The sequence below is a fragment of the Gopherus evgoodei genome, chromosome 3, assembly GCF_007399415.2.
Source record: "Gopherus evgoodei ecotype Sinaloan lineage chromosome 3, rGopEvg1_v1.p, whole genome shotgun sequence".
Taxonomy (NCBI): domain Eukaryota; kingdom Metazoa; phylum Chordata; order Testudines; family Testudinidae; genus Gopherus; species Gopherus evgoodei.
In genome coordinates this window covers 214,266,312-214,294,292 of record NC_044324.1, presented here as the reverse complement: position 1 = coordinate 214,294,292, position 27,981 = coordinate 214,266,312, and the positions used below count along the sequence as shown (strand labels likewise).

At 41.5% G+C, this 27,981-nt stretch overlaps 1 protein-coding gene across 3 annotated transcripts; it reads left to right on the top strand.

Annotated features, from left to right (window-relative positions):
- Positions 1-27,981, top strand: ANKEF1 (ankyrin repeat and EF-hand domain containing 1). Of its 3 annotated transcripts, XM_030558008.1 has the most exons (10): positions 19-51; positions 2,934-3,321; positions 4,108-4,307; positions 7,568-7,717; positions 9,903-10,026; positions 10,944-11,763; positions 18,406-18,632; positions 22,310-22,500; positions 25,033-25,167; positions 27,088-27,981. In XM_030558008.1, the coding sequence occupies exons 2-10, from the start codon at positions 2,976-2,978 to the stop codon at positions 27,238-27,240; spliced, it is 2,346 nt and encodes a 781-aa protein (XP_030413868.1). In that variant the 5' UTR covers positions 19-51; positions 2,934-2,975; the 3' UTR covers positions 27,241-27,981. The 3 variants fall into 3 exon arrangements, with proteins under 3 accessions (XP_030413870.1, XP_030413868.1, XP_030413869.1); XM_030558010.1 differs by lacking the exon at positions 2,934-3,321 and having other exon boundaries at positions 1-51; XM_030558009.1 differs by lacking the exons at positions 19-51; positions 2,934-3,321 and having other exon boundaries at positions 4,217-4,537.

Here is a 27,981-nt window from a genome sequence, read left to right as displayed (position 1 = left end):
TGCAGCCTTTCCAGCGCGCGCGCCTGAGCCATGCCGCGCGACCGGCGGGAGGTGAGTCCTGGGCTCGTGCTGGGTCCCCAGGGAGCACGCGCAGGGTCCTCCCGCAGTGCATGTGGGGAGGACCCCCCCCCCCCCCCCGGGGTGTTTCAGTGCGGTGATGTGTTCTCCAGGGCCTGAGCTCTCATGCGGTACTGGGGGTGCAGCGCCCGCCCCCAGAGGTGGCTGCATTTTAGCAGTGGGTGAAGGGGTGGGGGATCCCGGTGGATCGCTGTGGGGAACTTTTTCCAAGTTTGTTTTGTAGGAGGAGATGTGCAATAGAAATGCAGGGTGGCTGTCCCTAAAGCCTGCACTCCTGCAGATACTGACACACCTACTCCCCTGAACCCTGGCCTGAGCAGGAGTGAAGCCGTGGGGCTGGCCCATCCTTTGCCAATTCTGGTTTGTTCTCCAAGTATCCCTCGTTAGAGTTGGGGGGGAGCATGTCAGTCCGAAATGTATGTTATCCCATCACTGTGTGAATGTATTTCTCATTAATCTTAATAGATGTTGCAGAGGAATAGATACATTAAGCCCCTACTCTTTAACTTCAAGTATCAAAGGTGTAGCCGTGTTAGTCTGGATCTGTAAAAGCAGCAAAGAGTCCTGTGGCACCTTATAGACTAACAGAAGTTTTGGAGCATGAGCTTTCCTGGATGAATACCCACTTCGTCAGATGCATGTCACATGCATCAGGAAAGCTCATGCTCCAAAACTTCTGTTAGTCTATAAGGTGCCACAGGACTCTTTGCTGCTTTAACTTCAAGGCGTGCTTAGCCCCAGGTCTCCCCATGTGGCGCTCAGGATTGGCCCTTACACCCCAGTCATGCAATGGATCTGCACAGGCAGATACGTGTGCCAGCGTGGAACCCTGCTACCTTCCATGGAGGTCGACCCATGAGGAGCTCAGAATAGGAACGGGAGATTTAGCAATTACAAATTAAAAACAGACACTGGAGCTGACTTTTAATTTTCTAGATGGGTGCGTGAGTCAGGGGTGAAGTCCCCACAGTGTCCATTTGCTTCTACGCTGTACAGTATATCTCTGTCCAAACAGAACATTTTTTGAGAAGTGACATACAAGTTAAAAATAAAAGGCTTAGAAGGGAAGGGGATATCTAACTGAGCCGTACCTGTAGCCTTGTAGTTATTTGCTGTACTGGGATACATTTTCATCAGACTTTTTTGCTCATCTCTCATTAAACATGAGTCAAATGGAGCCTTTATTTGTATAAGGGAATAAACACAAGGTATTGTTACATATTAAGTTCTTTTATGTCATAATATAAGGCTCATGCTTAGATACACTGTCAGTCTGTAAACTAATTAGAAATTTTAAAATGCCTATTTTTTTTAAAATACAAAGTCTGTGATAACGTTTACTGATTTGTGAACAGTCATTGTTAAAAGGGACATTGTCAACTTGAAATTTAGCTTTTAAAAAAGGAGTAAAAGTAGTTTCAGTGTCTGTACCTGTCCTTGAATTTCTCTGCCAATTTTTATGGTTTTACATTTTCCAGGGTTCTTTTTTTATTTGTGTGTGTTTATTTTTGTTGTTGTTGCTGGGTGTGTCTCCCACACAAACAATGGGCAAGGAGCCAACAATATACACAAAGTGCTGACACATGCACACACTAAACAGAGGAAGAACATTTCCCTTTTCTAAACTCTTAAAGCCTTGCTTTATCAAAGACTTATTGTAATCCTTGAGACTATGTTTGTGAGTAAAACAAAGTGCGTATGTAGGTATTTGCAGGTTTGTGCCTTAGGTGTTACTGGTAACAATAAGGGGGGAAAATCAGGCACGGTGTGATATTTTTACAGTTGATAATGGCCTTTGAGAAACACAGTGGGGGAGATTTTCAAGGGCACAAGGGGCAGATAGGTCCCCACCTTCCATGGAAAGTCAATGAATAGGAGTTGGACATCATCTACTCACACTTGCGTGCCCTTGAAAAGCTTCTCCTTGTGCATCTAGCTAGTTTGGCAAGTTCCAGGCTGAAAAAAAAAATCTGCTTAAAAGGAGCTTCCTACTAATTGGTGCACTGGAAAAAATAATTAAACTGAAATTAAAATGTTTTTTGTTTCTCAGCCTAGTCCATCACAAAACCACGATGGAATCTGGCACAATTAGCTAGTGTCTCCCTCAGTGTTTTTCAAGAGAGAGAGAAGTGTTACAGGTTTGGATTTAGTTTTATTGGCATAGGTATGTGAGATGTTTGCTAGAGTGTACCTGGCTCAAGGCGATGCCATCAGTCCTTCCTCCCAACAAAGATTAATACGTCACAGGTAAAACTGATTAAAACTATGTAATGAGTTTAGTTCCTAATATTTGCTTAACAACACAGACTAGCAAGATGCTGAACAATATTAAAAAAAAAAATCAATACCAGTGTAGTTGCAAATTGCACAGAATTAGAGTTGGTGTTGGTAACATCACCCATGTTTTAATGTTCCCTGACACTTCTCATTTTAGTATCCTGTTTTCAGTTGTTTATAACTTTGACAAACTGTAACTGCTTGGGCTGGAATTTTCCAGGCTGAGTGTTTGTCTGAAACTGAATTATTTAGAAAAGTTTCAGCAAAAATGGTTCAGCGATTTCCAAGAGTGAGTTTAGGGAAAAATGTTGGTTTTTTCCCCAATTTTTTTTAAAAAAAATATTGTACAACCATTTTCACAAGAAATTCCAACTCCTCCGTGCTTTGGAGCAGGGATTTGAAATTTGTCAGGGACGTTGTGCTAGTGTCAGGGGTGTGCCTTCTGCGGCTGTTGGGAAAATCTGCTAAAATTGGCCAAATTATAATCCTCTTAAAAAATCAGTTTGCACATGCTCGGTAGTGATGTTAGGAGAATAACTTCATACCTGGGTTTTTTTGTGTTTTTTTTTTTTGCCCAGAAAGCATTCCCTTTGAAGAAGACTAGCTTCAGTTGATCAAAGATGTCTTTGACAGACAAAAGACTTGAAAATTTGCAGATCTACAAAGTTCTCCAATGTGTTTGCCAGAAGGACAAGAGGCAGATAGAGAAGCTGACCAAACTTGGATTCCCAGAACTCATTAATTTCACAGAGCCTGTCGATGGAGATAGTGCCCTTCATTTGGCATGCATCGCAAATGACATAGACATGTGCAACTTCTTGCTGGAGCAAGGAGCTCATCCAGATGTTCAGGACCGAATGGGACGCACTCCTGCAATGAAAGCAGCAGAGCTAGGCCATGACTTAGCCTTGGATAAACTAGCGAAGGCTGAGGCAGACATGACCATAGTTGATAATGACGGAAAGGGTAAAAAGAGTCCTGCTTAATCATATTAGACAGAAAAAGTATCTTTGGAGCCAGAATCAACACAAATTGCAATCCTGCTTTCTCACCACATATCATGTGCCAGCTATGTTTGTTATGTCCCCCTCTAGTGGCTGGTCAACATAGTGGGTCAGAGTCTTCTGCTGCAGGACTGTTCTTTGGCTCATGTTGCAAAGGTCTGTGGCTTGAACATCCTAAGATTCAACCCAGAGTGGGTGTTCACTACACATCCAACCCAACAAACCCATTTTTCTTAAGAGCTTTTATGGTGTTGAAAGTGAAGACATTTTTACTGGATCAGGCATTTAGGTCGTAGCTCTCTCCAACTGTTGGTTTATATGTGCCTAACTATTAAGGTCAGATTCTGATACCCTCACTCTCACTGAATATTGCTTTACTCCACAAGTGGTCCTGTTGAAATCCCAAATATCATTTCATGTGTTCATTTCTAAAGTCCTCATCCCGTAATCTGATTCAAATGAACAGACCCTTATGCCTGAGAAATGAATGGGTCTCTATACTGGTTCAAGGGGTCTGTCTGTGCAGATCAGATTCCTGAATCAGGGCCTTTCCTGCTACACCTTCTACCCCGATATAACGCTGTCCATGGGAGCCAAAAAATCTTACCGTGTTGTAGGTGAAACTGTTATATCGAACTTGCTTTGATCCACCAGGGTGTGCAGCCCCGCCCCCCTGGAGCGCTGTTTTACCTGCGTTATATCCAAATTAGTGTTTGTTGCTTAACAGCCATTTTGTTTTTTGTTCCAGGCATTTTGTTTTACTGTATTTTACCTACGAAACGGCACTTCCGCTGCGTTCAGATTGCTTTAGAATACGGCGCAGATGTTAACAACTGCACTATCGATGGGAAGCCAGTATTCCTACAAGCCTGTGAACAAGCACACGAGATTAAAGAAATATGTCTGAAATTTTTGGAAAGAGGAGCAGACCCCAATGCGATAAACCTAGTAGGAATGTTCCTATAATTAAATATGTATACATGCTATTGTAATGCAGTTGTAAGACCACTACAATATATGACCATAAATCTTTAAATTGAAATAATAACGAGACACATCAGGCCGTTAACTTCTGGGCAATGCACAGATTACTGCCACTGATAGCACCTCTCCATCATTCTTGTTTTATTTTACTGAGGTCCCACACCTGGATCATTTATCTCCTGTTTTGGATTTTGGTAGGTTGTGATCCAGTTATTTATATGCATAAAAACAACCAGGTCATCTCCCCAAATGGTGTGAAGTGCTATTGCCCGTTGACTTCAGTGAAGCTGTGTCCATTACACTGGCCGAGGGATCTGGCCTATTGTTTTAAATGTTGAAATTATATCCAATAAAATTAGAAGCATGGTGTGGCCGATCCTGCACGAGAACCAAGGCAGTGAGATGTTACAAGAAACTGTATCCTTTACCCTCCTTTCCATCTGCACAGCTTTGCAAGGGGCAACCATAATCCAGGTCATTTATTTGTTTATCCAGTACAATGAGACATTTTAAAAAAGCCAGACCAGTGCTCAAGGCACATTCAACGTTCCAAATGTTTCAGGTAACCACAAATCCAGCAGCTTATCCTCATCACTCTAGTTAAAGTCCAGACATTCCTCATGTGCCCACAAACATCATCCCTCACCGCATTTTTGTCTCCCAAGATGACCATGCATTAAAAGTCAAGAGACTCAGGCTATTTCAGCCCAAGAGGGGAATGAGTTCCAAGCCATTCACAGAGAGTGCCCTTCCAGTTGCCCCTCTTTATTAAAGTGTGGGGGCCTCCAATTGGAATGGCTTTACTGACTGTGGGTGATATGAGCTCCAGTGTGCAAAGAAAGGAGAGTGTTAGTAGCACAAATGGGGCAAGACACTCCATAGGGAATGGCTTAGGGATATTGCCCTGCTCTCCCTTAGTATCAGCTGGTGGACTGAAGCTGGAACAGGGACCTGCTGGCTATGCCTCTCTTCCCTCCCTCCTCCCGCCCCAAAAAAAAAACTCAATAGCATTTCTCCACAGTAAACTCCCTGAGCCCCACAAGACACATTTAGCCGGCCTGGAATTTGCACAAGCATAATCACTCCAGCCACTGGCCAGCAATACAGCAGCTACTTCCGAATATACCCTTTGAAATAGACCAGAATAATGGATGAACAACCAAATTTCTTTACTTATTAACTATTAAGTTAATCTGCTTGTTTTTATTGGGTCAAAAAGCAGTGCAAAATTTAACAATTTTTTTTAATAAGATAAAAGAATCCCTGGCACTTCCTCCTAACAGTGATAGGCAATGAGGAACATTTTAATACTGGAGCTTAGCCGTAGGGAATTATTTTCTGCTCAGTCAGTATCTTCACCACTCCCTAGCACAAATAGTTTTCTATTCACTGTGACTCACCGTTTGGCCCCAGCTTGTACAGAATAATTTTCAAAGGAAGAGAGTCGCATTGCCTGGCTTGCATGTCCAGGGTGATGCCAAGGGGAAGGAGATTCTATTTCCTCCACCTCTTGCCAACTAATAATACTTTATCTGACTGGAGAATCTCTTATATTAGAGTGCTTCACAAACAATATATATATATATATATGTAGATGTGTGTGTGTGTGTGTGACGCCACTGAAATGTGCCTGCCTCTGGGGTTTAAAGAACAACAGCACAATGTCTTAATAATTCTAGACTATATTCCCCTTTCACATAAACACATTTGAAAGAGACAAAACGTGCAGGCAGCTATGCAGAAAGGTAGCGATCCAAGTAATTCTGCAATATACACTTGGATTGGTGCCTAGCCCCAGGCATCAATAAACCCGTCATGTACAGCCCTATCCTGTGGTTATCTTACTGGAATTTAAGCATAAAGCCACACTCCAACATGTGGGTCTGCCGTAGCAAGTAAGGGGCAGAGCGTGTGCCACTGACTATCTAAGAAGATATGCTGTGCATAAGGAAAGGTCTCTGGGTCACGTAAAGCCAGATATTCCTAAGAGTGTGTATTCTGTTGTAACAAAATGTATACAAATGTCATGCATAAATGTGATGTTCGTACTCGCATATGCTAGTTTTGCTTGGGAATATGAGAATACTGGTGGAATTCCCCAAACCCTGCCATATTCTAATAACCCACCTCCTCCTTGACAGAACTGGTGCATTGAATCAGTCTTCGCTTGCACGTCCATCTTACCACATGGACACATCTAGCACAAGTGGTTTTCAGGCACATTTTGCAAAAAGTTCTTGGTATTGGCTTGAACAGTTGCTCTCAACCTTTCCAGATTACTGTCCCCCTTCCAGGAGTCGGATTTGTCATGCATATTGCCACGTTTCACCTCACTTAAAAAGTGCTTGATTACAAAATCAGACAAAAATACAAATGGCATAGTTCACTATTACTGAAAAATTGCTGACTTTCTCCTTTTTACCATATAATTATAAAACAAATCAATTGGAATATAAATATTGTACTTCCATTTCAGTCTATAGAGCAGTATAAACAAGTCATTGTATGAAATTGTAGTTTGTACTGAGTTCACTAGTTCTTTTTATGTAGCCTGTTGTAAAACTAAGCAAATATCTAGGTGAGTTGATGTACCCCTGGAAGACCTTTGCATACCCCCAGGAGTACATGTACCCCTGGTTGAAAACCACTGGGCTAACGGAGCCTATGGTCCCGTGTCCCTCTCTAGGTCATCTGTGACATGGAAGAACAACGGTACTCTGTTTTAAATTTGTATCCACAGTTGTGGAACTCCTAAGCAAGATCCAACAAGCCCTTTGAGTGTATGAGAACAATGTCAGTTGCTGGATGAGAAGCATGTCACTGAAGTACCCAAATGGCTGAGCTGAGCTTTTCTGAATATCTAAGGGCTGATCCCATAAACATGCCTCTGTGTAATTTTCCTCAAGTGAGTAGGCACAGTGACTTCATAGGGACTACTCACTTGAGTAAAACTATTTGTGTAGTTATAGGGTTGGGCTTATGTGGCTTGATCCTATAGCTCTTACTCAAGAGAAGACAGTGGGACTGCTCATGTGTTTTAAAGACTGTAGGATTAGGTTCTTAAAGGTGACCTGCAGAAGACTTTTGAAATTATTGGGCTTGCACCCACTCTTTTTTACTTCTTTATGATGCATAAAGGAGGCCTTCAGTTCTTCTATCCCCTTGTGACACTGGCTTGGGCTGTCTAACACGAAAACAAACATAAAAAACTGTTTAATTTGCAGGCTACTGGTCGCACTGCCTTAATGGAAGCAGCAAGAGAAGGCGTAATAGAGGTGGTGCGTGGCATACTTGAAAGAGGAGGAGATGTTAACATATTTGACAATGAAAGACACAATGCTGCACATTTTGCCGCCAAAGGAGGCTTTTTTGAGGTATCTTTGTTGATAGTACTGAAACTTAACTTCAAAGCTACCCAGCCTGTTTTTTTTCCCCCAAGCCAAGCAGCTTTGCTGATTAAGCAGAGAAATCAGTATTCATGAATGGCTTCTATTAAACCATCGAAGGGAATTTAGAAATTATGGTATTTCTCTTATAAATCGGCAACAGTTTCCTGTGGGGTACCTATAAATGCATGTTCCTACTTATATCTGATGCAGGTGGGCCCATCAGGGCAGAGGGGTCTCACAAGGCCGTGGGTCATGGCTGTCTCTCACGAAGGAAGTATTGCTTGTAGATGCCCAGTGATGGGGGAGCGGCTTCTTTTCTTCCCAGTTGTCTCTAAGGCATGTTCAGGACAGCTGTGGATTTGGCCTCTGTAACAGAGATCTTTGGGGTAGGAATGGAGGCGTAGTTGCTGCAGATCAGTTCCCACACCTCTGTAATTTCAACAGAGGTGTGGGAACTGATCTGCAGCAACTACGCCCCCATTCCTACCCCAAAGATCTCTACATTTCTGCTATAGAGAAGCCTGAAGGCAATGCCCATCCCATTAGTACCATGTTGTTTGGATCTAGGGTCACTTACTGTAGCAGTATTGTTCTATCTGTCACAGGTAACTGCTTCTTAAAACACAACAGCCTTGGATGGGTTGGTGGTAATAGAGATTGAACGTGGGCATTCTGGATTTAAAAGCACAAGCTCCTACTGCCTGGCTAAGGAATCACAAAACTGTAGCAACCTCATAAACTTTTCGATGTAGACTAATCAGTGGAGAGGGACAGAGAGCTGCACAGTGTGGGGATGGATTACACACTATTTCAATTAGGGTTGTCAAATGATTACAACAATTAATTGTGATTAATCGCCGTTTTAATCGCACTGTTAAACACTAATAGAATACCAATTTAAATGTATTATAAACATTTTTTGATGTGTTTCTACATATTCAAATGTACACACAGAATACAAAGTGTGAAGTGCTCACTTTATATTATTATTTTTATTACAAATATTTGCCCTGTAAAATAGATAAACAAAAGATAGTGCAGTCTACAAGTCGAAGCATGAAGGGACATACGAATGTTTAGCATATCTGGCACATATATACCTTGCAACACTGGCTGCAACAGTGCCATGCGAACACCTGTTTTCACTTTCAGGTGATGTTGTAAATAAGCAGGCAGCATTATCTCCTGTAAATGTAAACAAACTTGTTTGTTTCAGTGATTGGCTGAACAAGAAGTAGGACTGAGTGGACTTGTAGGCTCTAAAGCAGGGGTCAGCAACCTTTCAGAAGTGGTGTGCTGAGTCTTCATTTATTCTCTCTAATTTAAGGTTTCGTGTGCCAGTAATACCTGTTAACGTTTTTAGAAGGTCTCTTTCTGTAAGTCTATAATATACAACTAAACTATTGTTGTATGTAAAGTAAATAAGGTTTTAAAAATGTTTAAGAAGCTTCATCTAAAATTAAATTAAAATGCAGAGCCCCCCGGACCGGTGGCCAGGACCCGGGCAGTGCAAGTGCCATGGAAAATCAGCTCATGTGCTGCCTTTGGCACACATGCCAAAGGTCGCCTACCCCTGCTCTAAAGTTTTACATTGTTTTGTTTTCGAGTGGAATTATGTAACAAAAATCTACATTTGTAAGTTGCACTTTCATTATAAAGAGATTGCACTACAGTACTTATATGAGGTGAATTGAAAAATAGTATTTTTATCTTTTTTACAGTTCAAATATTTGTAATAAAAAATAATATAAAGCGAGCATTGTACACTTTGTATTCTGCATTGTAACTGAAATCAATATATTTGAAAATGTAGAGAAACAAAATAATATAATAAATTGGTATTCTGTTATTGTGTAACAGTGCGATTAAAACTATGATTAATCACAATTAATTGTTTAATTGAGTTACTCTGTTTTGAGTTGAGTTAATTGTGATTAGGGTGACCAGATAGCAAGTGTGAAAAATTGGGACGGGGTGGGGGAGGGTAATAGGCCTCTATATAAGAAAAAGCCCCAAATATGAGTACTGTCCCTATAAAGTCAGGACATCTGGTCACTCTAACTCTGATTAATTGACAGCCCTAATTTTAATTATTAAAGTTTTTTAAAAAAAAACAAATCCCAGTCATTTTAGTGCAGGGTTTTTAATGGCATTGACTTTGCTTTTCTAGATCCTAAGAATTATTTCAGCTTATAATGGAGATGTGGGGCTCATTGCTATGAATGGGAACACGCCACTTCATTACGCTGCTGCTGGGGGGTTTGCAGATTGCTGCAAATTTATAGGGCAAAGAGGTAAACAAACAATGTGTATTTACATAGATCATACAAATCTTTGTTTGTCTTCTGTGCTAAATACAGGATTTCACTTCTCTACAAATGGAGGATTTGACTTTCCAGAACTGTCACAGTTGCACGTGTAATGAGCATTTAATCCACTGACAAATATAGATTGTCAGGAAAATTTTCCCAGCTGTGTGACTGTGAGCCTGTAGAATAATTCTCAAAGCAGGCAGTGGATGCTTAATAGATTTGAGTCATTTAAAACTACGCTGGGCTAAGTATTTAGGCATACAAAAGTGGGAACGATATTCCATTAGCATTGGGATGGATTTAATTCTTTCAGAAGTGAGTGCCCACAGCTGCTTTTGAAACTTTTACATTTCATAGGAAAATAATCATTGTATCACTTAAAGGGACTGATCCAGAGCCTATTGAAATTAACCGAATGACTCCCCTTAATCTCCATGTGCATTGGATCGGGCCTCAGAGAAGCTGTGTTCATGCTGACTAAAATCAAATTCAGTGACACACCTGGAATTTAACACGGTTTCCACATGAACCTGCAAAATCTGTTCATGCTCTGTTCATGAGGTCCAACATTTTAAGTAATGGCACCATACATAGCCAATTCTTGGGTACAGAATGGTGAATTAAAAATAGTATTTCAACCTTAGCTCTGCTCTTCATGGCTTCTTTTATTGGTTTAAGTAAAATCTTTAACACTTTCAGTGTAGTATTTGTGTTTAATAATTATCCCACTCCCTAGTTAAAAAGTGCAATTTAATAGTTCTGTCTAGATCCCATACAGTATAAAATTATAGACCCATGTCAATAATTATCTGCAGCAGTTTGCGGCAAATCTGAATTAAGACTCAGCTAGTTTTACTCACCATCTTGTTTTTGCAGTAAAATGATTTCTGTATGTTTAGGTTGTGATCCTAAATGGAAGAACCTACTAACAAAAACCCCAAGAATGACTGCCAAAGAAAGTGGTTTTAAAGCAGCATCAAAGGAACTGCGCAAAATTGAACGACTCCATGCTAAAATCTCCAAACCTGGACTGAAGGAAGACAATCCACGCTGGGCAATGAGGTTGCATGATTGGTCCTTAGAACACCAGACAGCCCTTCGTGAGGCATTTGAGGTGGTGGACAGAGGGGATGGAACAATAAGCAAAGATGACTTTGCATCAATTATTCAAGAGAAGTGTGCATTTGTGGATGCTGAACTAGTACAATCTGTTGCCCAGGCGCATGATAAGTCTCGTGCTGGGGGGATTAACATTGAAGAGTTCTTTAAAGGTTCCAAATACTTGCAAAAAGCCTATCTCATTTCGTCTTTTGGACCCAAAAAGAAGAAAGGGAAGAAAGGAAAAGGCAAGAAAGGCAAGTTTTCCATTCCCATGCCCATCTGTGTCATACCAGAGAGCTTGTGCCCACGCCGAATAGATGGCGGGACCCCTATGTACATGATTGAGAGCTATCAGAATGTGACTGATGGTAACCGCTTTCATCGGGATCACCCCCCTGAACATCCTTTGCAGGATGACTCTGCGTGGTACATTGATGAGCCGGAGAAGACTTACACCAAGATCAACTATCTTACTAAAGCAGGAGACATCGTGTCACTGAAAAAAGCATTTGAAGAGGGGGTCCCAGTGGACATTAGAGATGTATATTATAAAACTCCTTTGATGGCTGCATGTGGAAGTGGAAACATGGATGCTGTGAAATATCTTCTAGAGAAGGGGTAAGTTTTTGTGAGGAGGGTTGTTTTTGTTATTTTTGCTCACTGTATATATTTGATAGTCACTTAGACACAAAAGAAAAAAAGTGGAGATATTTAACTTTATTTTTAAGAATTTGCATAGTGTTTATCACTGGACAATCAAAGCATTGCAAGCAGTAATGAATTTAGCTTCATAACACCCATGAGGTAGGGTATTGTTATTATGATCCTTGTTTTTGAAACAGAAGCACTTAAAGGTGATCTTCAAAGTTGGCTAAAGCCAAGCTTATGCTCAAATAAATTTGTTAGTCTCTAAGGTGCCACAAGTACTCCCGATCTTTTTGTGGATGCAGGCTAACATGGCTGCTACTCTGAAACATTTTCAGAGTGTTTGTTAATTTAGGGGATCTGAGCTTTTGGTCTTTCAGAAGTGCCAGGTACTTACATATCCAGTTGAAGTCAATGGGATCTGCAGGTGCTTAGCACCTCTGAACATCAGCCTTGGCGTGTCCCAAATTGGGCATTCCAAAAATGGAGGCACTCAAAGTAGTGGATGCTTTTTTGAAAATGTTGGCCTAAGTGACTGGCCCAAGGTCACACAAGCAGTCTGTAGCAGAATTGTGAATACATCCTGGATCTCCTGATTCATATTGCCTTTAGAGGCAAAGATGTGAATGAAACTAGTGCATAAAAGCATTACTTCTATTCTACCGCCTTAGCAGGTTGACGTGTGCTGAGTAGATCAGGCTTAAGGCTGTAGTCAGACACTGCTATCTAATATATTCACTACTTATAAAGTTCTGCAGCAGATTGTAGTCAGCAGACACACTAGGGAAATCTTAATAATAAAAGGTAGGATTTTTATTTTGAATGATAGTTAACGATTCATTAAAGTAATTTGGGAGATGTTCCCTTAGGCATTTATCTGAATGACTGTAGGGCTATACCAGAGCATGACAGGTGTCTATTCAAAGAGGAGAACAAAAGAGCGGTATGTTATGTTATATGCAAAAATCGCTACACACAAGTGTGATGGGTTTTTAAAAAAAAACTTTATTTTTTTTAAAGACAATGACATTTACTTTAGCATTACTCTCTGCATGTAGAAATTCCAATTTCCAAGGGTGAGCAGTTACTTTAGGGTGACCAGACAGCAAAGACCCCAAAATCGGGACTTCCCCTATAAGATCGGGACATCTGGTCACCCTAAGTTACTTACAGTCTTAGGCTCTGTTGTTAGTGAAGCCTTGCTGAAGTTGGTACGTGCTCCTGTATCTGTCAGCTTCACCAGCAGCTTGCTGATTCAGCAGACCTCGATGTTCATAGGCTCGGTTCAGTGCCGAAGTGCTCAGCCAGGTTCGTTGTAGACAAAGCACAGTTCCAGTGCCCCACAGGAGCTACAGGTACACCACTATGTGTATGCCTGCGACAATGGTACCAGCTCAATGAGGACACTAGGATCCGGTCCCCTAGGCCAGCAGAAAGTTGTCCCTTCTTTGTCTTCTCCTTTTATACACCGATATAAAGAAGTTCCGTATTACATTCCATATGCTTTTCATTATTTTCTTGTACCTTGCACCTGCCAGTTTTAACAAAACATCCTCATCCATTATCCTGTCATTCCCTCAGTATCTTATGATGGGTCTGTCTGTCCCTGAACCATCTCCTGGGAATGTGTTCATGCAATTACATGAGAACTCTGGGTGTTCCTGTACCATCCTCTCAGGCCTGGAATGTACTTACTTGGTGTTAGCTAATACCTGGTGCATTGAAATTTTGCCAAGGAGAGGCTTCCTCTGGTTCACAGCCTTTGGTTCTTACTGTTAGCTTGCGTAGGGCTCCAGTAATGGCTATACTGCCTACAAGCCCCGGTCCTGAAGAGGCTTAAACTCGTGCAATTTAGTGCATTTCAGCACTCCCATTAACATTGATGGGATATTTCTAGAGTTACGTACATGTTTAAACCTGTGCATTCTTGGGGTCTAGTGGTTATGCTCATTGGGCCAGTTAATCTTTTCTGACTTCATCAAACCTCCGCTGAGTTCAGTGGAGTTACAGCTAGGATAAATTTTGCCCCTTATGTTTACCATTTGGACCTTGTAACATGGTAATGCACTGTTAATTTGGGGATTTTAAACAGACAAAACCAGGAAATTCAGAGGTAAAGCGCCATAGTAAATGTCAGCTTTGTACCTTTCAGCAGGATAGAATTTCAGTATGTGGTGAAAATATTGCTATGGGAATCTAACTGGGCTCCTTTTTATAACGTGGTCTTTCAACAAACCATATCGAGTGGAATACAAAGTGTTCTGTATGTTCATCTAAGGTTCTAGAAAATGATGCAGTTTGAACAGAAATCGGCAGTGCGTGCTGTGGTTTGTTTGCATGTTTTAGCTGGAGCAGGATTGTAAATCAGTTTGATTAAAAAAAATACAGCAAGAGACAGTGCTAACATACAAGTCCTGTGTGAATCAACGTTATGCCCACCCCTGGAATTCTCTGTTCAGATCTCATCAGCTTGTCCTTGAAAGGATAAAATAGAAGCAGAGGGGGTTCAGTGAACAGATGGAGAATATTGCATATGAAGAGAGACTGGAAGGCTTGTGGCTCATTGACACCAGAAAGGAGATGAATAGGAAATGATAATGATGTATAAAATAATGAATGGAATGGAGATGATTGAGTACTTCCCCTCCCCCGCTTTCTTACACAAGATCAAGTGTTATCCAAAGACACCGAAAGCCAGCAAATTTAAACCTGGTAAACAAATAACTCTCAATTAGCCTGTGGAACTTATTGTCAAGATGTCACTGAGAGCAAGATTTCAGTGGGATTTTAAAAAAAGATTAGACATTTATATAGATTACAAGAACATCTAGGACTACATTAGTAAAGAATGTAAAAGACGTGTGGATGGAATGCAAACCCTTGTGTTTCAGGGCATAAAGTCACCTTTTGGCCAGAGTGGTTTAGGAAGAAACTTATCCTGAAACATCTTATAACTGCGGGGTTTCTTGCATCTTCCTGTGAAGCATGCGGTATTGGCTGCTGGACTAATGTTCTAATAGATGCTTCAGTTCAGCAGTTTTTTACTCCTTGTAAACCCACGCAGTGGGGCTTCTGAGAGGCAGCAGCCTTGGAGAAGATTGTGGGAGGAGCTTGTGGCTTGGTTGAAAACAGGAGGGAGCATCTTTCTGCCCTTTGATAACTGCAAAGGAACATAGGTGAAGTGAGAAACCAGGAGAAGTGGCTGATGGAGCCCCTCCTGGTCTGAGCTCCACCTGAAGGAGGTGTCCCACAATCAGCTGGGTCCCAGTCCTGCACAGATGGACCCCTGCATGCATACAGGGCCTCATTAACTTCAGCTTGCACACAGGTGTCTGCATCCCTGGATCTAATTGCACTGGACTGAGGACAGTCCTTCAGACCACTGCATTTCTGTTAATTCAGTTATTTGCATGTAAATTTTCATTTCCAAAAAGTAAAAAAAAATAATTTAAGAGTGAGTAAAATAAAAAGCAAATGCAAAAAATATGAATGGGGAAATATTAAAAAAAAATGAAATTAACCAGAAGGGAATATGGAAGGAGGAAGGAAAAGTCTGAATATGAGATGTAGAAAGTGTAGAGGCATAATCAGAATCACTATTCAGGTCACATTTTATGAAGCAGCTATGTCAACAATATTGCAGCAATTTTGATTATTTCTGTTCTGTAGTAAAATAAAATATTGATATTCTTTCTGCTAGCTTAACTCTTATGCTTTCTCTCAAGTTGCACATTTCACTTCTGTCATGCCATCATTGCTGTACTGCTGTGTAGGATAAACTGGATAAACAATACTGAAAATACACTCCTCGCTCTCCCCTGATTACACCAGTCTGAAGTTTTTAATACCAATTTTGGTTCTTTCTAGCTCTGAATAATTAAAGAAATACTGTAATTTTCTAACCTAAAGCTGTACTGGCATGCAGTGTTGGATCATGAGCTTGTATAAATCAGCATAGATGCTCTAGTTTCAGTGGAGCTATGCTAATTTATGCCAGAGGTCTGGCAATTTATAATCAGAGAGAGGCTGTTTAGTGTTAAAAGCAAACATGAGTATTATTTGATCCTACAATATGCAGCCATTAACGTACTGTGAACTCTGGGTAGTAAACTACTTGGCCACAACCTTTTTAGGATGTAACTAGTTCAAAATAAAATCAGGGGCACTGACTTTAAAAAAAAAAACAACAGTTGAGAAAAATCTAAAGAAAATCAAAGGAAGCGATGTGATAATTGAATGAGCTTCATCTTCATGTCTCCCTTCACTGTCATCCCTATTTGGAGTCCATAAGCTGTAATTCTTTGAGTGTGGAAGAATATTCAACAGATGAAAATGTTAAACTGGGAGGGGAACCGAAATAAATGATGTAACTGGAATTTAGAGATAGTACCTGGAAGGGTTTCTGCCTCACATCTATTGTGGCCTGTCCCTTGGGCCTTGTCTTCACTGCATCAGTTAGCTCAAGTTAACCTAGCCCTAGTGAGCACAGCCATGCTGCAAAACAACACTGCAGTTACACAGTGTGGTTGGATTATCGGGTGATGAGTTACTGTAAGTCACTGCATCCTAGGGCTTAAAGCACCATTTAACTTGACCAGGACATTTTTGTGAGTGGATGGGAGTTGAGGAAAGAGTAACGCTGGGATGATTACGTGAGCTAACTGTGTTGTGAAGACATGCCCTTAGACCTGCTTCATTTTAGGCCCTGATCCAGCTTCTTTTAGGAATTGAATGGAAATTTTACCTTGGGCTTCAGTGAAAGTAAGATCTGTGTTTAACCCATACTCCCTCTCTCCCTCCCTCATCCCCTCACAGACTTCTTACTTCTCCTACCCACAGCTCAAGTGCCCGTTCTACCTCTCCAGGTACGTCTACACTTGGAGCTGGAGGTGTGATTTCCAGATTGCAGGGACGTGCGCTAGTGAGCGTACTTAAAAGTAGGGTGTCACCATGGCAGCGCAAGCGGTGAGAGGGGCTAGCTGTCCCAAGTAGATACCTAGGGTCTCAGCTGGGTATGTACTTCGGGGGCCAGCCCCTCCTGCCAGTCATGCTGCCGTGCCTACATTCTGTTTTTGTAACGTGCTCACTTGATCAGAGCTAGCACGAGTATGTCTCCTCAAGCTGGGAATCCCACCCCCACTGCAAGTGCCGATCTCATCTCGTCTTCCTCTTCCATTAGGGGCAAGGTCACGGCTTGCCCTGTATGCCCGTACAGGAGTATGAAGTGCCTACTCACTGTCCTGCACACTGTGGAGAGCGCAGCCTTTGTAGGGCTACTATGACCCTTCCTGTGTACAGGGAGGCAGGCCCCTGAGGGACATGAAGAGGCTGTAGCTCTGCCCACCATAATGAGCCAACACAGCTGAGTCAACTCACATGAGAAAAGTAAACTCAGTCTAGCTCAGTGGCAGATTCCTTTACCCTGAATCATTGCTTCTGAAGCAGCAGAGCACCACGGAGTCCCTTAACACAGGGCAGATTTTAAAGTGACAAAACAACTTGAATTGCTCTGGTAAAAAGAATCTAAGAATGCTGATCTTCTGTTAAAGAATGTAAAACACATCCATAAGCGTTAGAAGTGGTGGTCCAGGTGGTCCAAATGGAAACCAAAGGTAGCAGCACTATAAAAGTGACATGTTTGATTAGTGACATGAATCACTGACAACCCTATTGTTCCTCTCCTTATGGAAGCATTCTCACAGTAATGTGAGCAGGCACCGTACAGCTCTTCCGAAATGGGAATCATAGGACTCTAAGGGAGCTCGAGAGGTCGTCTAGTCCAATCCCCTATGGTTATGGCAGGGCTAAGCATTATCTAGACCATCCCTGACACTTGTTTGTGTAATCTGCTCTTCAAAATCTCCAATGATGGAGATTCCACAACCTCCCTAGGCAATTTATCCTAGTACTTAACCACCCTGGTAGTTAGGATGCTTTTCCTAGTGTCCAACCTAAACCTCCCTTGCTGCAGTTTAAGCCCATTGCTTCTTGTCCTATCCTCAGACATTAAGAAGAACACTCCCTCTTCCTTGTAGCAACCTTTTACGTGCTTGAAAACTGTTATCATGTCCCCTCTCGGTCTTCTCTTTTCCAGACTAAACAAACTCAGTTTCTTTCAATCTTCCCTCATAGGTCATGTTTTCTAGACCTTTAATCAAGGTGGTCAGGGATGTAACCCCATGCTCTGGGTGTCCCTAGAGGTGAAATGGTTTGAATCTGGGAGTAGATGACAGGGGATGGATCACTCGATAATTGCCCTAGTCTGTTCATTCCCTCTGACGCAGTAGTTATCAAACTTTTGTACTGGTGACCCTTTTCACATAGCAAGCCTCTGAGTGCGAACCCTCTTATAAGCAAAAAACACTTTTTAAATATATTTGACACCTTTATAAATGCTGGAGGCAAAGTGAGGCTTGAGGTGGAGGCTGAAATCTTGTGACCACCCCATGTAATAACCTCATGACCCGCTGAGGGGTCTTGACCCCCAGTTTGAGAACCCATGCTCTGAAGTATCTGGTACCAGCGACTGTCAGAAGACAGGACACTGGGCTAGATGGACCATTGCTCTGACTCAGTATGGCCATTCATATGTTCTTATGTTTTATTTATTTACAGGGCTGATGTAAATGCAACTGACAATTTCAAGTGGACTCCTCTGCACCATGCCTGCCATGCAGGTCAACAAGACATTGCTGAACTGCTTGTGAAGTCTGGAGCAACGATCGATGCAGTTACAATCAACAGTGCCACCCCACTGATGAGAGCTATTGAGAGCTGTAGACTGGACTCAGTGCAATATTTAATTGATTCTGGTGCAAAAGTCCAGATGAAAAACAGAAAAGGTAAATACCCACATTATTTGTGGTCACTTTTGATTAAAACGGCAGTAGAGAGTTTGGGGTTTTTCTCAGTTACACATAAGCTTTGTAGAAACAGTGGACCGTATTGTAAAAGAAATAAAATGAAGTGGTATGTTCTTTGAGGAGCCAGCCGTACTAGATTTCTGGTTGTTGCCAGCGTGGTGCGCTTGGGATACAGTTAAAGTTGTCTGAGTAAATTTAGCAGCCATGTTCCTATTTCCCAGTGTTTAGGGTTTTCGTTTTTACTATGTGGAACCCACATTTTGAGAACATTAAGAACAGCAATTGGGTCAGACTAGTTGTCCATCTAGCCCAGTATCCTGTCTCTGATAATGGCCAATGTCAGATGCAGGAGCTTGGGGTTCTGTCCCGGACCATCTTGCCTAATAGCCATGCCTATCCTCCATGAACTTCTCTCATTCTTTTTTGAACCCCACTATACTTTTGGCCTTCACAACATCTCCTGGCAGCGAGTACCATAGGTTGACTGTGTCTTGTGCATGCATTTGTTTTAAACCTGCTGCCTATTAATGTCACTGGCTGAATTTCATTCTTATGTTACATGAAGGGGTAAATAGACCTTCCCTATTCACTTTCTCCAGACGAATTGTGATTTTATAGACCTCTATCATATCACTTAGTCATCTCTTTTCTAAACTGAACAGTCCCAGTTTTTTTAATCTCTCCTTTATGGAAAATGTTCCATGCCCCTAATCATTTTCGTTATCCTTCTCTGCACCTTTTCTGATTCTAATGTACCTTTTTGGAGATGAGGTAACCAGAACTGCATGCAGTATTCAAGGTGTGGGCATACCATGGATTTATATCGTAGCATTGTGATACTTTCTGTTCAGGATTTGTGTCGTTTTGTGCTTTTTGAAAAAAGTGAGTCTCAAGAGTTTTGGGGTTTTTTTTGTTTTGATTTATTCTTTATGTGAAGATTCAAACTTAACTCTAGGTTAACAAAGTTCTTTGCAGTGAAATAGAGTGTAATTGAAAACAACTCTGCTAGGACTGTAGTGGCTCCATGGTTTGCAAATCATTATTAGTGAGTACAATAATGAGGGAATGCTAGTTATGTAAAGCAAAACTGCAAAGGTTTTAATTGTGACCACCTGTAATGGCCATTGTGTTTTTACTCTGAATTCTGTACGTGGTACTTGTTTGATGTGCTTCTTCTTGTTTAGCAGTTGGATAGATATTATTCTGCGTTAGCAAAAGTGACAACAAAAATTATCTGGGTTTATACAGAAGTTATTACCTTCTAGCAGCAGTAGAGACAGGGATCTAGTGCAGCTCTGTTAGTTTACTTGGTTTTCACGTGATGTAGTGGGAAAGTCTCATTAACTTCAGTCTGCAGAGGTGTCCAATAGCTGTCATGCATCAGAAATTACTCCCAGTAACATAAACTTTATGAAATTAAAAATATATTGGCTGGGTATTTTGGCCATCTGCTGGTATGAGGATCCAACTTATTGATGCAGTCTTGTCCCCATTGACCTCAGCTGGTAGGGTGACCAGATGTCCCGATTTTATAGGGACAGTTCCAATTTTTGGACGTATATAGGCTCCTATTACCCCCTCACCCCCGTCCCGATTTTTCACACTTGCTGTCTGGTCACTCTATCAGCTGGCAAACTCCAGGGAAGGAATTCTCCACCTGTACTCCGGCCCCTATGCACTCTTGTGTCACCATGCAATAGCCAGAAAAGGGCCACAGGACAATTCTTCTGGTAAAGGCCAGTAGCTCTAAGTAGTTCCCTTAGAAGCCTTGGCATAGAAGATGTGCTGGGGCAAGAAGGGAGACTTCACAGCTCATTCCTTGAAAGGGATTCTGTCCAACTTCAGATTGCAGGCTGCTGTAGTTAGAGCAGCCCTGGAGGCCGTTCTACATTGTGCTGAAGGCTGTGTTACTTGCCAACCAGACCAAAATGCCAACACCACAAAGGTGGCTTAAAGTCCTCTTTAATTCATGCTGTTTAAGTAATAGTAAGGGGACAAGTTTGTTCTGAATAAAAGAGGAAAAACATGATCCAAGTGTAAACGTCACTGTGGGCCAGATTTTCAAAATAGCTGAGCATCTGGTGCCTAAATAAGTAGTTGGATTTTCAAAAGAGCATTTGAACGGCCAGGTGCTGAGCAATCTGGAAATCTTGCCCTTATTTAGGTCTGCAACTGGAAGCTGAGCCCTTTTGAAAATCTGACTCTGTATGTGCATCTTCTGCTTTGTTCTAATCACACCTCTGTGGACAAACAGATTTAAAAGTAGAGGGGAAAAACTTCTCATACTAGCCCTTTCTAATTGTTAAACAAACTTAAAACCATTCCCTTCATGAGCTATAGTGCACATTTAGAGTTTGTTTGGTTTTAAACTATTGTGAAACATTTTAGTACTTTCTGTAAGGTATGATTATGTGAAATGTCAAAATTGTTGGCGAGTATGGCTTTATTCCTGGGTTGAGACGCACAGCAGCTGTTCAACCAAAACAATGATTATATGAGATTCTGTAATCGATGGAGCTGGCATCATTTACAATGAAAACTTTTATTTCTGTTACTGAAAATTTTAATCTTGTAGTTTTGGGTTTTTTTTTAAAGATATGGGAGCATCCAAAAGGGAATAAAATACTTGATCCAGAGGGCCCTCAGTAGAGCTGATTTGGGAAACATAGCTTGTTGAAAAACATAGTTTTGTCAAAAGTGAAACTTTTGTCAGAAAGGGTCGGTTTCGCTGAAGCTTGCATGAGAAGGTTTCTCAGGTCCATGGGGCACTATCTGGTCAAAGGGTGTGTGCTCCCCTTCTTAACCCCCTCCCCCCAATAAGTTGGTGTTAGGGTGCTCACTTGGGATGGGGGTTGAAGTCACTGTCTTTCTCAGATTCCGGTGGAGGGTCCTACCTACAAGACTATAAGGTGTTCTTGGATGTGGGGAGGCGTGTCTCTCTGATTTTTTTTTTTAAAAAGGAACAAATTCTAAAGATTTCAGTTCCCCCCTCCCCAGTGTTAAACTGGAATTTTTTTTTTGAAATCCTAGAAATTTTTGTGGGGTCCCAAAACCATTCCGTATCCAATTCTAGGCCAGAGCCTTGTAATTCCCACTGAGCTCACTGGGAACTGCAGGTGCTCTGCTCCGCTGAGTCTTGCCACAGAGGAATAACTTCTAAAATGATGGTGTTCCATCTGGGGCCTTAAAAGAGGTGGAGATCTATTCTAGCCTGGTTTAAAGCCCTGGCCCTACAATATGCCAACTGCTTCCTGGGAGGTGTTGAGTGCCTCCAAGTAAAGTCAGCATCTTGCTGAATTTGCTTCTACGGGAGTTCAAATATAAACAACAAATGTCAAAAACTATTGCAAGCAAAATGACCAACCCGATAATACATGTGATACACAGTTTAGGGGCTTGATCCTAAAAACCCTTAGTCACATAAATAGTGCCTTTAGTACTCCTTCCTGCAAGTATTTCCATTGATGTCAGCAAGACGGCTAGCATGAGTGAGCACAACTCATGTGTTTCATGGTTAGCAGGCTTGATCTCTCATTGAGTTCAGTGAATTGCAGTGTCATTATGCAATTATGGTGATCAGTGCCACCGTTTATTTTTATGGCTACTGACAGCGATTCTTATCATGAACTTTGCTTTTTGTTTTTCTTTTTTAAAAGGCCAAAATACTTTGGACATTGCAAAGGCGTACGCTGACTTTAGACTAATTGACCTGCTTCAAGAAAAACTGGACCGTTTGCCAAAACCACCAGAAACCAAAGCAGATAAAGGGAAGAAAGTGAAGAAAGCTGGCAAGCCTAAATCAGCCGCGAAGCCCACGCGGGGGGAGGCTGAAACTGCAAAAGAGGAGGTATGATAGACAGCCTGGGATAATGAAATACAGCCCAGGAGGCGATTTGATTTGCCAACAGTTACTCAAATGCTCATTTTCTTCATTTATTTTCCAGACTAAAGCTATAAAGATGCTCTACAAAATACTTAACGCAAACCGTGCTAGCACTGTAACCGGTGAATGTGAGAAAGGATTAAGGCATTGGGTTCCTGGGATTGAACCCCGATCTCCTAACTCAGGCTTCCTTGTATGACCTTGGGCAGTTCCCCCTCTGAAAAACGGCTTGTCTGTTTAGACTGTAAACTCTTTGAGGGCAGGGACAGTGCCCATCACATAGGCCTCTAGGTGCTATTTTCATATTAGCAAAAGCCCGTGTGGCTTGCCCCCAGACAAATGGTATAAGGAGCATTTCAGTTCCACAGTAACTTGAGCTTGCTTTTCTGTTTCTCTGGTCCCTGAACCCTGTTTAGCAGCACTCTCCTAACAGTTACCAGTGCCCCGTAAGGTAGTGCTGTCACACCCGCTACCTACTGGCGTCATGTAAGTCACTTTTTGCCAGCATGACTCCATTTTTAAAAAAGTTTTGCATACCCTTATTTACTATCCCGGAAGATTCAGCATGAGATAAGGTTATTAAAGATCAGACTTTCCAAAATGCAATCTTGGTGGCGGTTCAGGCTGGATTGGGTTGGAATTTAGTTCTTCGTCAAGTCTGCAGGCTTCTGAGCTGACCTGTGATGAGAGGGATGATAGCCTGAGAGTGTGTGCTGGAGGTTTGTGCCAAGCGGACGTAGTGATTGAGGGGCAGTCTGGACGTCGCAGATCTGGAGAATGTTACAGAAGAAGAGCTCAGTTGTCAGTGTTTAGCTGCAGCTCTTTAACGCAACCCCTCTGGCCCAGCAGGAGCCGTGGGAAGCATTCTGCCTAATCTTCAGACCAGAACAGGAATAGCTACAGTTTGCTTCAGGGCCAGGGTAAAGAATTCAGAGGGAGCAAGAGCCTGGCAGCATGGGCCATGAGAGTGGAGAGCATTACAGACAGAAGAACTCAGACACGGGGTTTATTATTATTAGTTGTATTACTGTGTACCTAGTAGCCCCGATTATGGACCAGGACCCCATTATGCGAGGTGTTGTACAGACACTGAACAAAAAGACGGTTCCTGTCCCAGAGAGCTTTCAGTCTAAGTAAGTTAGGTGTCTTTCCAAAGGTCACACAGGAAGTCTGTGTCAGAGCCATGAACAGAACCCAGATCATCAGTCAGACCTTTACTCACAACTTCAGCCTTCCTTTCTGCTATGCCGCACAATCAGTACCCAGAACCCTGTGGTGCTTGCGTGGCCTTGGCTGTGTCAATAGATTTGGCCACTGAAAACGTGCAAGGAACATAATCACTATCCAAGTTGTGGGCATCAAAATGTATTATTGTAGCACTTGACCCTCACCAAGAGTATTTACTTGGTTTAAAGTCTGTACTTTGCAACATGTGGTTTCTGAATGACACTCACCTGCTGCTTTGAACTCGTGTAGTACTCATTCATCAGCTAAAACTGTGGATTGAGTAATTATCTTAGTGCAGGATAGCCCACTGTCCTGCCTGGTGTGTGATATTCCAGGAATTGTGTGTTCTGTGGTACCTAAATACAAGGTAGAGAAATGTCCTTTTCCCTCATATAATCTTTACTGTCATCATGATTGTGATATGTTAAAAGGAGACCTGACCCAAAGCCCTTGAAGTCTACAGGAAGACTTCCATTGAGTTAAGTGGGCTTTGGATAAAGCCCCTTGACTTTTTTTTCCAGTAGTGAGTCTGCAGTTATCACATATTCCGCCTCTTCAGATGTTGAGCTATTTGAGTCATATTTTTCAAACCCTGCCTCTGTTCTGAGTGTTCTTTTCCCTGGTGTGTTCTCTGCACCCCAACCAGAGCCTTGAGTTCCTGATCTTTCCCCCCCAATACACATTCGAACACCAGCGTTAGCAACTTCATCATAGTTAAGGCATTTTCAGTCATGACTTTCTTCTGAGTTTATCAGTGCTGCTTCTTAATCAGCCCTAGGGGACGTTATTTAGAGATGCAATGCAATTATTCCCTCCGGGACTAAAAGTGCTTTCCTTACAGCAGTCCTGCCCTTGACAGCCTAGGGAGAATGTGACTGAGACTAGAAGTCAAACTCTGGTTAACCCCCCTGGTGTAGATGTACTACGGGCTTTTTCTTTGCAGGCTTGCTAGTTAATACTTGTGATACATGGAAAAAGCATCAAGCTTTCTAAACTTGTCAACCAATTATTTTGCAAATGTTAATGTTTCATCTGTAAATTCCCAAGAACTGCATCCATCCGCCTGATTCTTAAAATGCTTCCCTCGTTTTATTTCCAATATAAATGCTTACACATTTTTTTTAAAAAGGTTCAATAATAAAAATCCTTTCTAGAATGGATACACACACACATCGATCTGGCTGGCTGGTAAAAGAAGTATCCTACAACAACTAGTATGAACAGTGTTTGAAAGGGTGACGTATTTGTCTTGTGCTTAAACTTTTGCAGCCACCTCCACCAATCGTAGAAAACTCTATTTTTGAAGAAAAGAAAGAATCCCTTAAGGACAATGTTATTCATCTGAATTCTTTAATAACCGGTGGAGCTACTAAGAAAGTTGATATCACATTCACACCCAGAAAAGTAAGTATATTAGCAGAGCCTCATACTGCTGCATTTTGACACTGAAATGAATATGACAATAGACCCGTATTCTCTGCTGGTGTAAATATCTACTGCTTGATTGAAGTCAAAGTCAATTCAGTGGAGCTGAACCCATTAACACCAGCACAGAATCTGGCCCACTATATTCAGAAGTCTCAAAAATATACAGCTTTGGTTGCATGATTTGGAAATATGGCTTTCATGACTAATGTGACTTTGCTTGCTCTGCTTAAGAGAAATCATTTTATTCTGACTCTAGAAACTAATAGCCTTCAGTATTTTTATTATAAATCAATTGATCAAAGAGCAACAACCTTGTAAAAATTCAGGTGGTTTCTCTCTAAGAAAGATGCTTTCCAGTGTTGACAATGAAGTTGTATAAGGGTGTAGGAATGATCCTGGTGTACCGGGGTTAACTCCAGATCAGCTTTCTTCACCTCTTCTACAGCTATTAAGTGGAAGGGCTATAAGAATGGCTGCTTTGGAGACAGAAGGGAGAGTACTTTTAGAAGAAAGGGTTGTCATTTGTCTGGCTTAAATCCATTCTAGGGAGTCTTTCTACTTACTTCTCAGTTATGTTATTATTTTATTTGACTTTCCTGTTATAAACAATAATGTTTGAAGAAAAGACGTTGCTGAAGACAACTGATTTTTTCCCTAGTCGTTCTCCTCTCCTTCATAAATTAAAAAAATTACAATTAGCCTGTGGAACTCATTACCACATGATATCACTGAGGTTAACATCGTAACAGGATTAAAAAAGAGATTAGACATTTAATGTGGATCCATAGTTACAACTGTAACTATATTAAATGTATGTTAAAAATAAGTAACACTTTTAAAGGCTGTAAACCCTCATGCTTCAAGCATAAGCTGATTTCTAACCGATGGGACTTAGGGGAAAACTTTCTCTTTGGGCAAGTTATCCCATGAGTTCACCTTCCTCTGAAGTAGCTGGTGCTGGCCACTGTTGGTGACAGGATACTGGGCTAGATGAGTCACAGTTCAGATCCGGAACGGCAATCCCTGTGTTACTGTAACAATTAACAGGTGATATGCACACCAGGACCCGGGTTAATCCATCAGTTGCAGGTGAAATCTATGGGAGTTGCACATGCAAACTGACAGAACAGTCAGGCCCCAGTCCTTTTTCAAAGCATGTTTGTAAACATTTGTCCTCACTTACAATGCTCCATTTGCAATAAAGCTCTATGGCCTCCTCTTTCACACAAAGCTGCAGATTTTGCTGCCATCACTGACTATTCAGCAGGAGTGCTGGACAGCCATTTTTTTCTATATCAAATATTCACTGTCAAGCGACAATGGTGAAGAGCCTGTGGCATATGCTTTCCGGCAGCTATTGAAGACGTTTGGAAATGACATTGGGGAACTCTCTGTCACTATGATGTCTTTCAACTGGGAAAGCTATTTGGTTGTACCAGGTATGGAAGCAGGAAGCAATGCTGGATGTGCCCTCCGATGCCCACGAATATTTTACTGAATGAGGAAGGGGTTTTGTAACTATACAGACTATTTTTAGGGTAGGATTTTTTAAAGTGTCTAAGGGGTACGGTAGGATTTTCCAAAGCTTGTAAGTGAATTAGGTTTCCAGTTCTCTTTGGGAGTCAATGAAAGTTAGGTGTCTAACTTCCTTAGGTGTTTTAAAAAATTCCACCCTTAATTGGCTGGAAGTAATGTTATATCAGGGCGAATGTCAGGATTCAAATCACTAATCTCCCAGCTGATAAACTAAATAACCAACCATTTGTCTGTCTGATATTGATACTAATTTTTTTAAAAAACTATATAAAAATGTTAAGACAATTGCATAAGCATTATTAGTTAGTTAGAACATACTAGCGCTTAATTATTACAATTCTGTTTACCTTTGTTTTCCAGACTTGGAGCCCGGAAGCGACAACAGCCAGTCTAATAAGAAAGCGGGAATTGCATCGTGAGCGCTTTACTTATGAGGTGGATTTTGAAGACTTCATGATGCCATTTAAGAAGAATTTCATGGGAAAAGCCCGTGCGTTAGAAATGGCGTCTTAAATTAATTCATGCTGTTCTTTGCATCAAAGTTCAGAAAGGGCTTAAAAGCAGAGGCTCCTTTTTTGAAGACTTAATCATGTTACCCTTATTTAATACCCCTCAATTACGATAAAATTGTAGCAAAACATTTTTTTTCTTTGTACAACTATATAGTTTCCCTGTAGTTAAGGACTTAATCTTATAAGAGGTTGAGCCGCACCAAGATTCTAGAATCCTTAAAGGATCAGGCCCTGATTTACCAGGGTATGCAGACTCTAGTTCCATAAAACGATGCATCCTTTTTAATTTATAAACATAGCCACTGTGGGCTACAGCTTTATGCTGCCATATTCTTGGACACAGGGCAAGACTCGTCTAAGGGCAAGTAGGTTTGTATTTATCTTTCTCTTATTAGGATATTTTTTTTTAAAAAGAACAGTGTAAATTGCAAGCAGGATAAGTCCTCTACTGGGATGTCCTTAGCCAGTGCTATGGGAAAGCATCATCCTCCAGAGAGGTAGATGGCATCATTCCTATTAGTTAAAAACTGAAAATAGACAAGTAATGAGTAGTTCTGGTTTAATTGCTGAACTGATATTTTCATATTCCATCACACACACTTGCAAAATGGACAAATGCAGGGATTTGCTCAGTATTGCTTTACTCCAGTTCTGAGCCAGTGCACCACATATGAGGCTCTGGCCACTGGTATATTTTCAGCAAACTTGCCAGAAGCTGGGACTGGATGATGGGAGATAGATC

Coding starts and splice junctions, on each gene's coding strand:
- ANKEF1 (XM_030558008.1), top strand. CDS start 2,976: ATGTCTTTGACAGACAAAAGACTTGAAAATTTGCAGATCTACAAAGTT. Junction 10,027..10,943: donor CAAATTTATAGGGCAAAGAG/GTAAACAAACAA, acceptor CTGTATGTTTAG/GTTGTGATCCTAAATGGAAG. Junction 11,764..18,405: donor AAATATCTTCTAGAGAAGGG/GTAAGTTTTTGT, acceptor ATTTATTTACAG/GGCTGATGTAAATGCAACTG.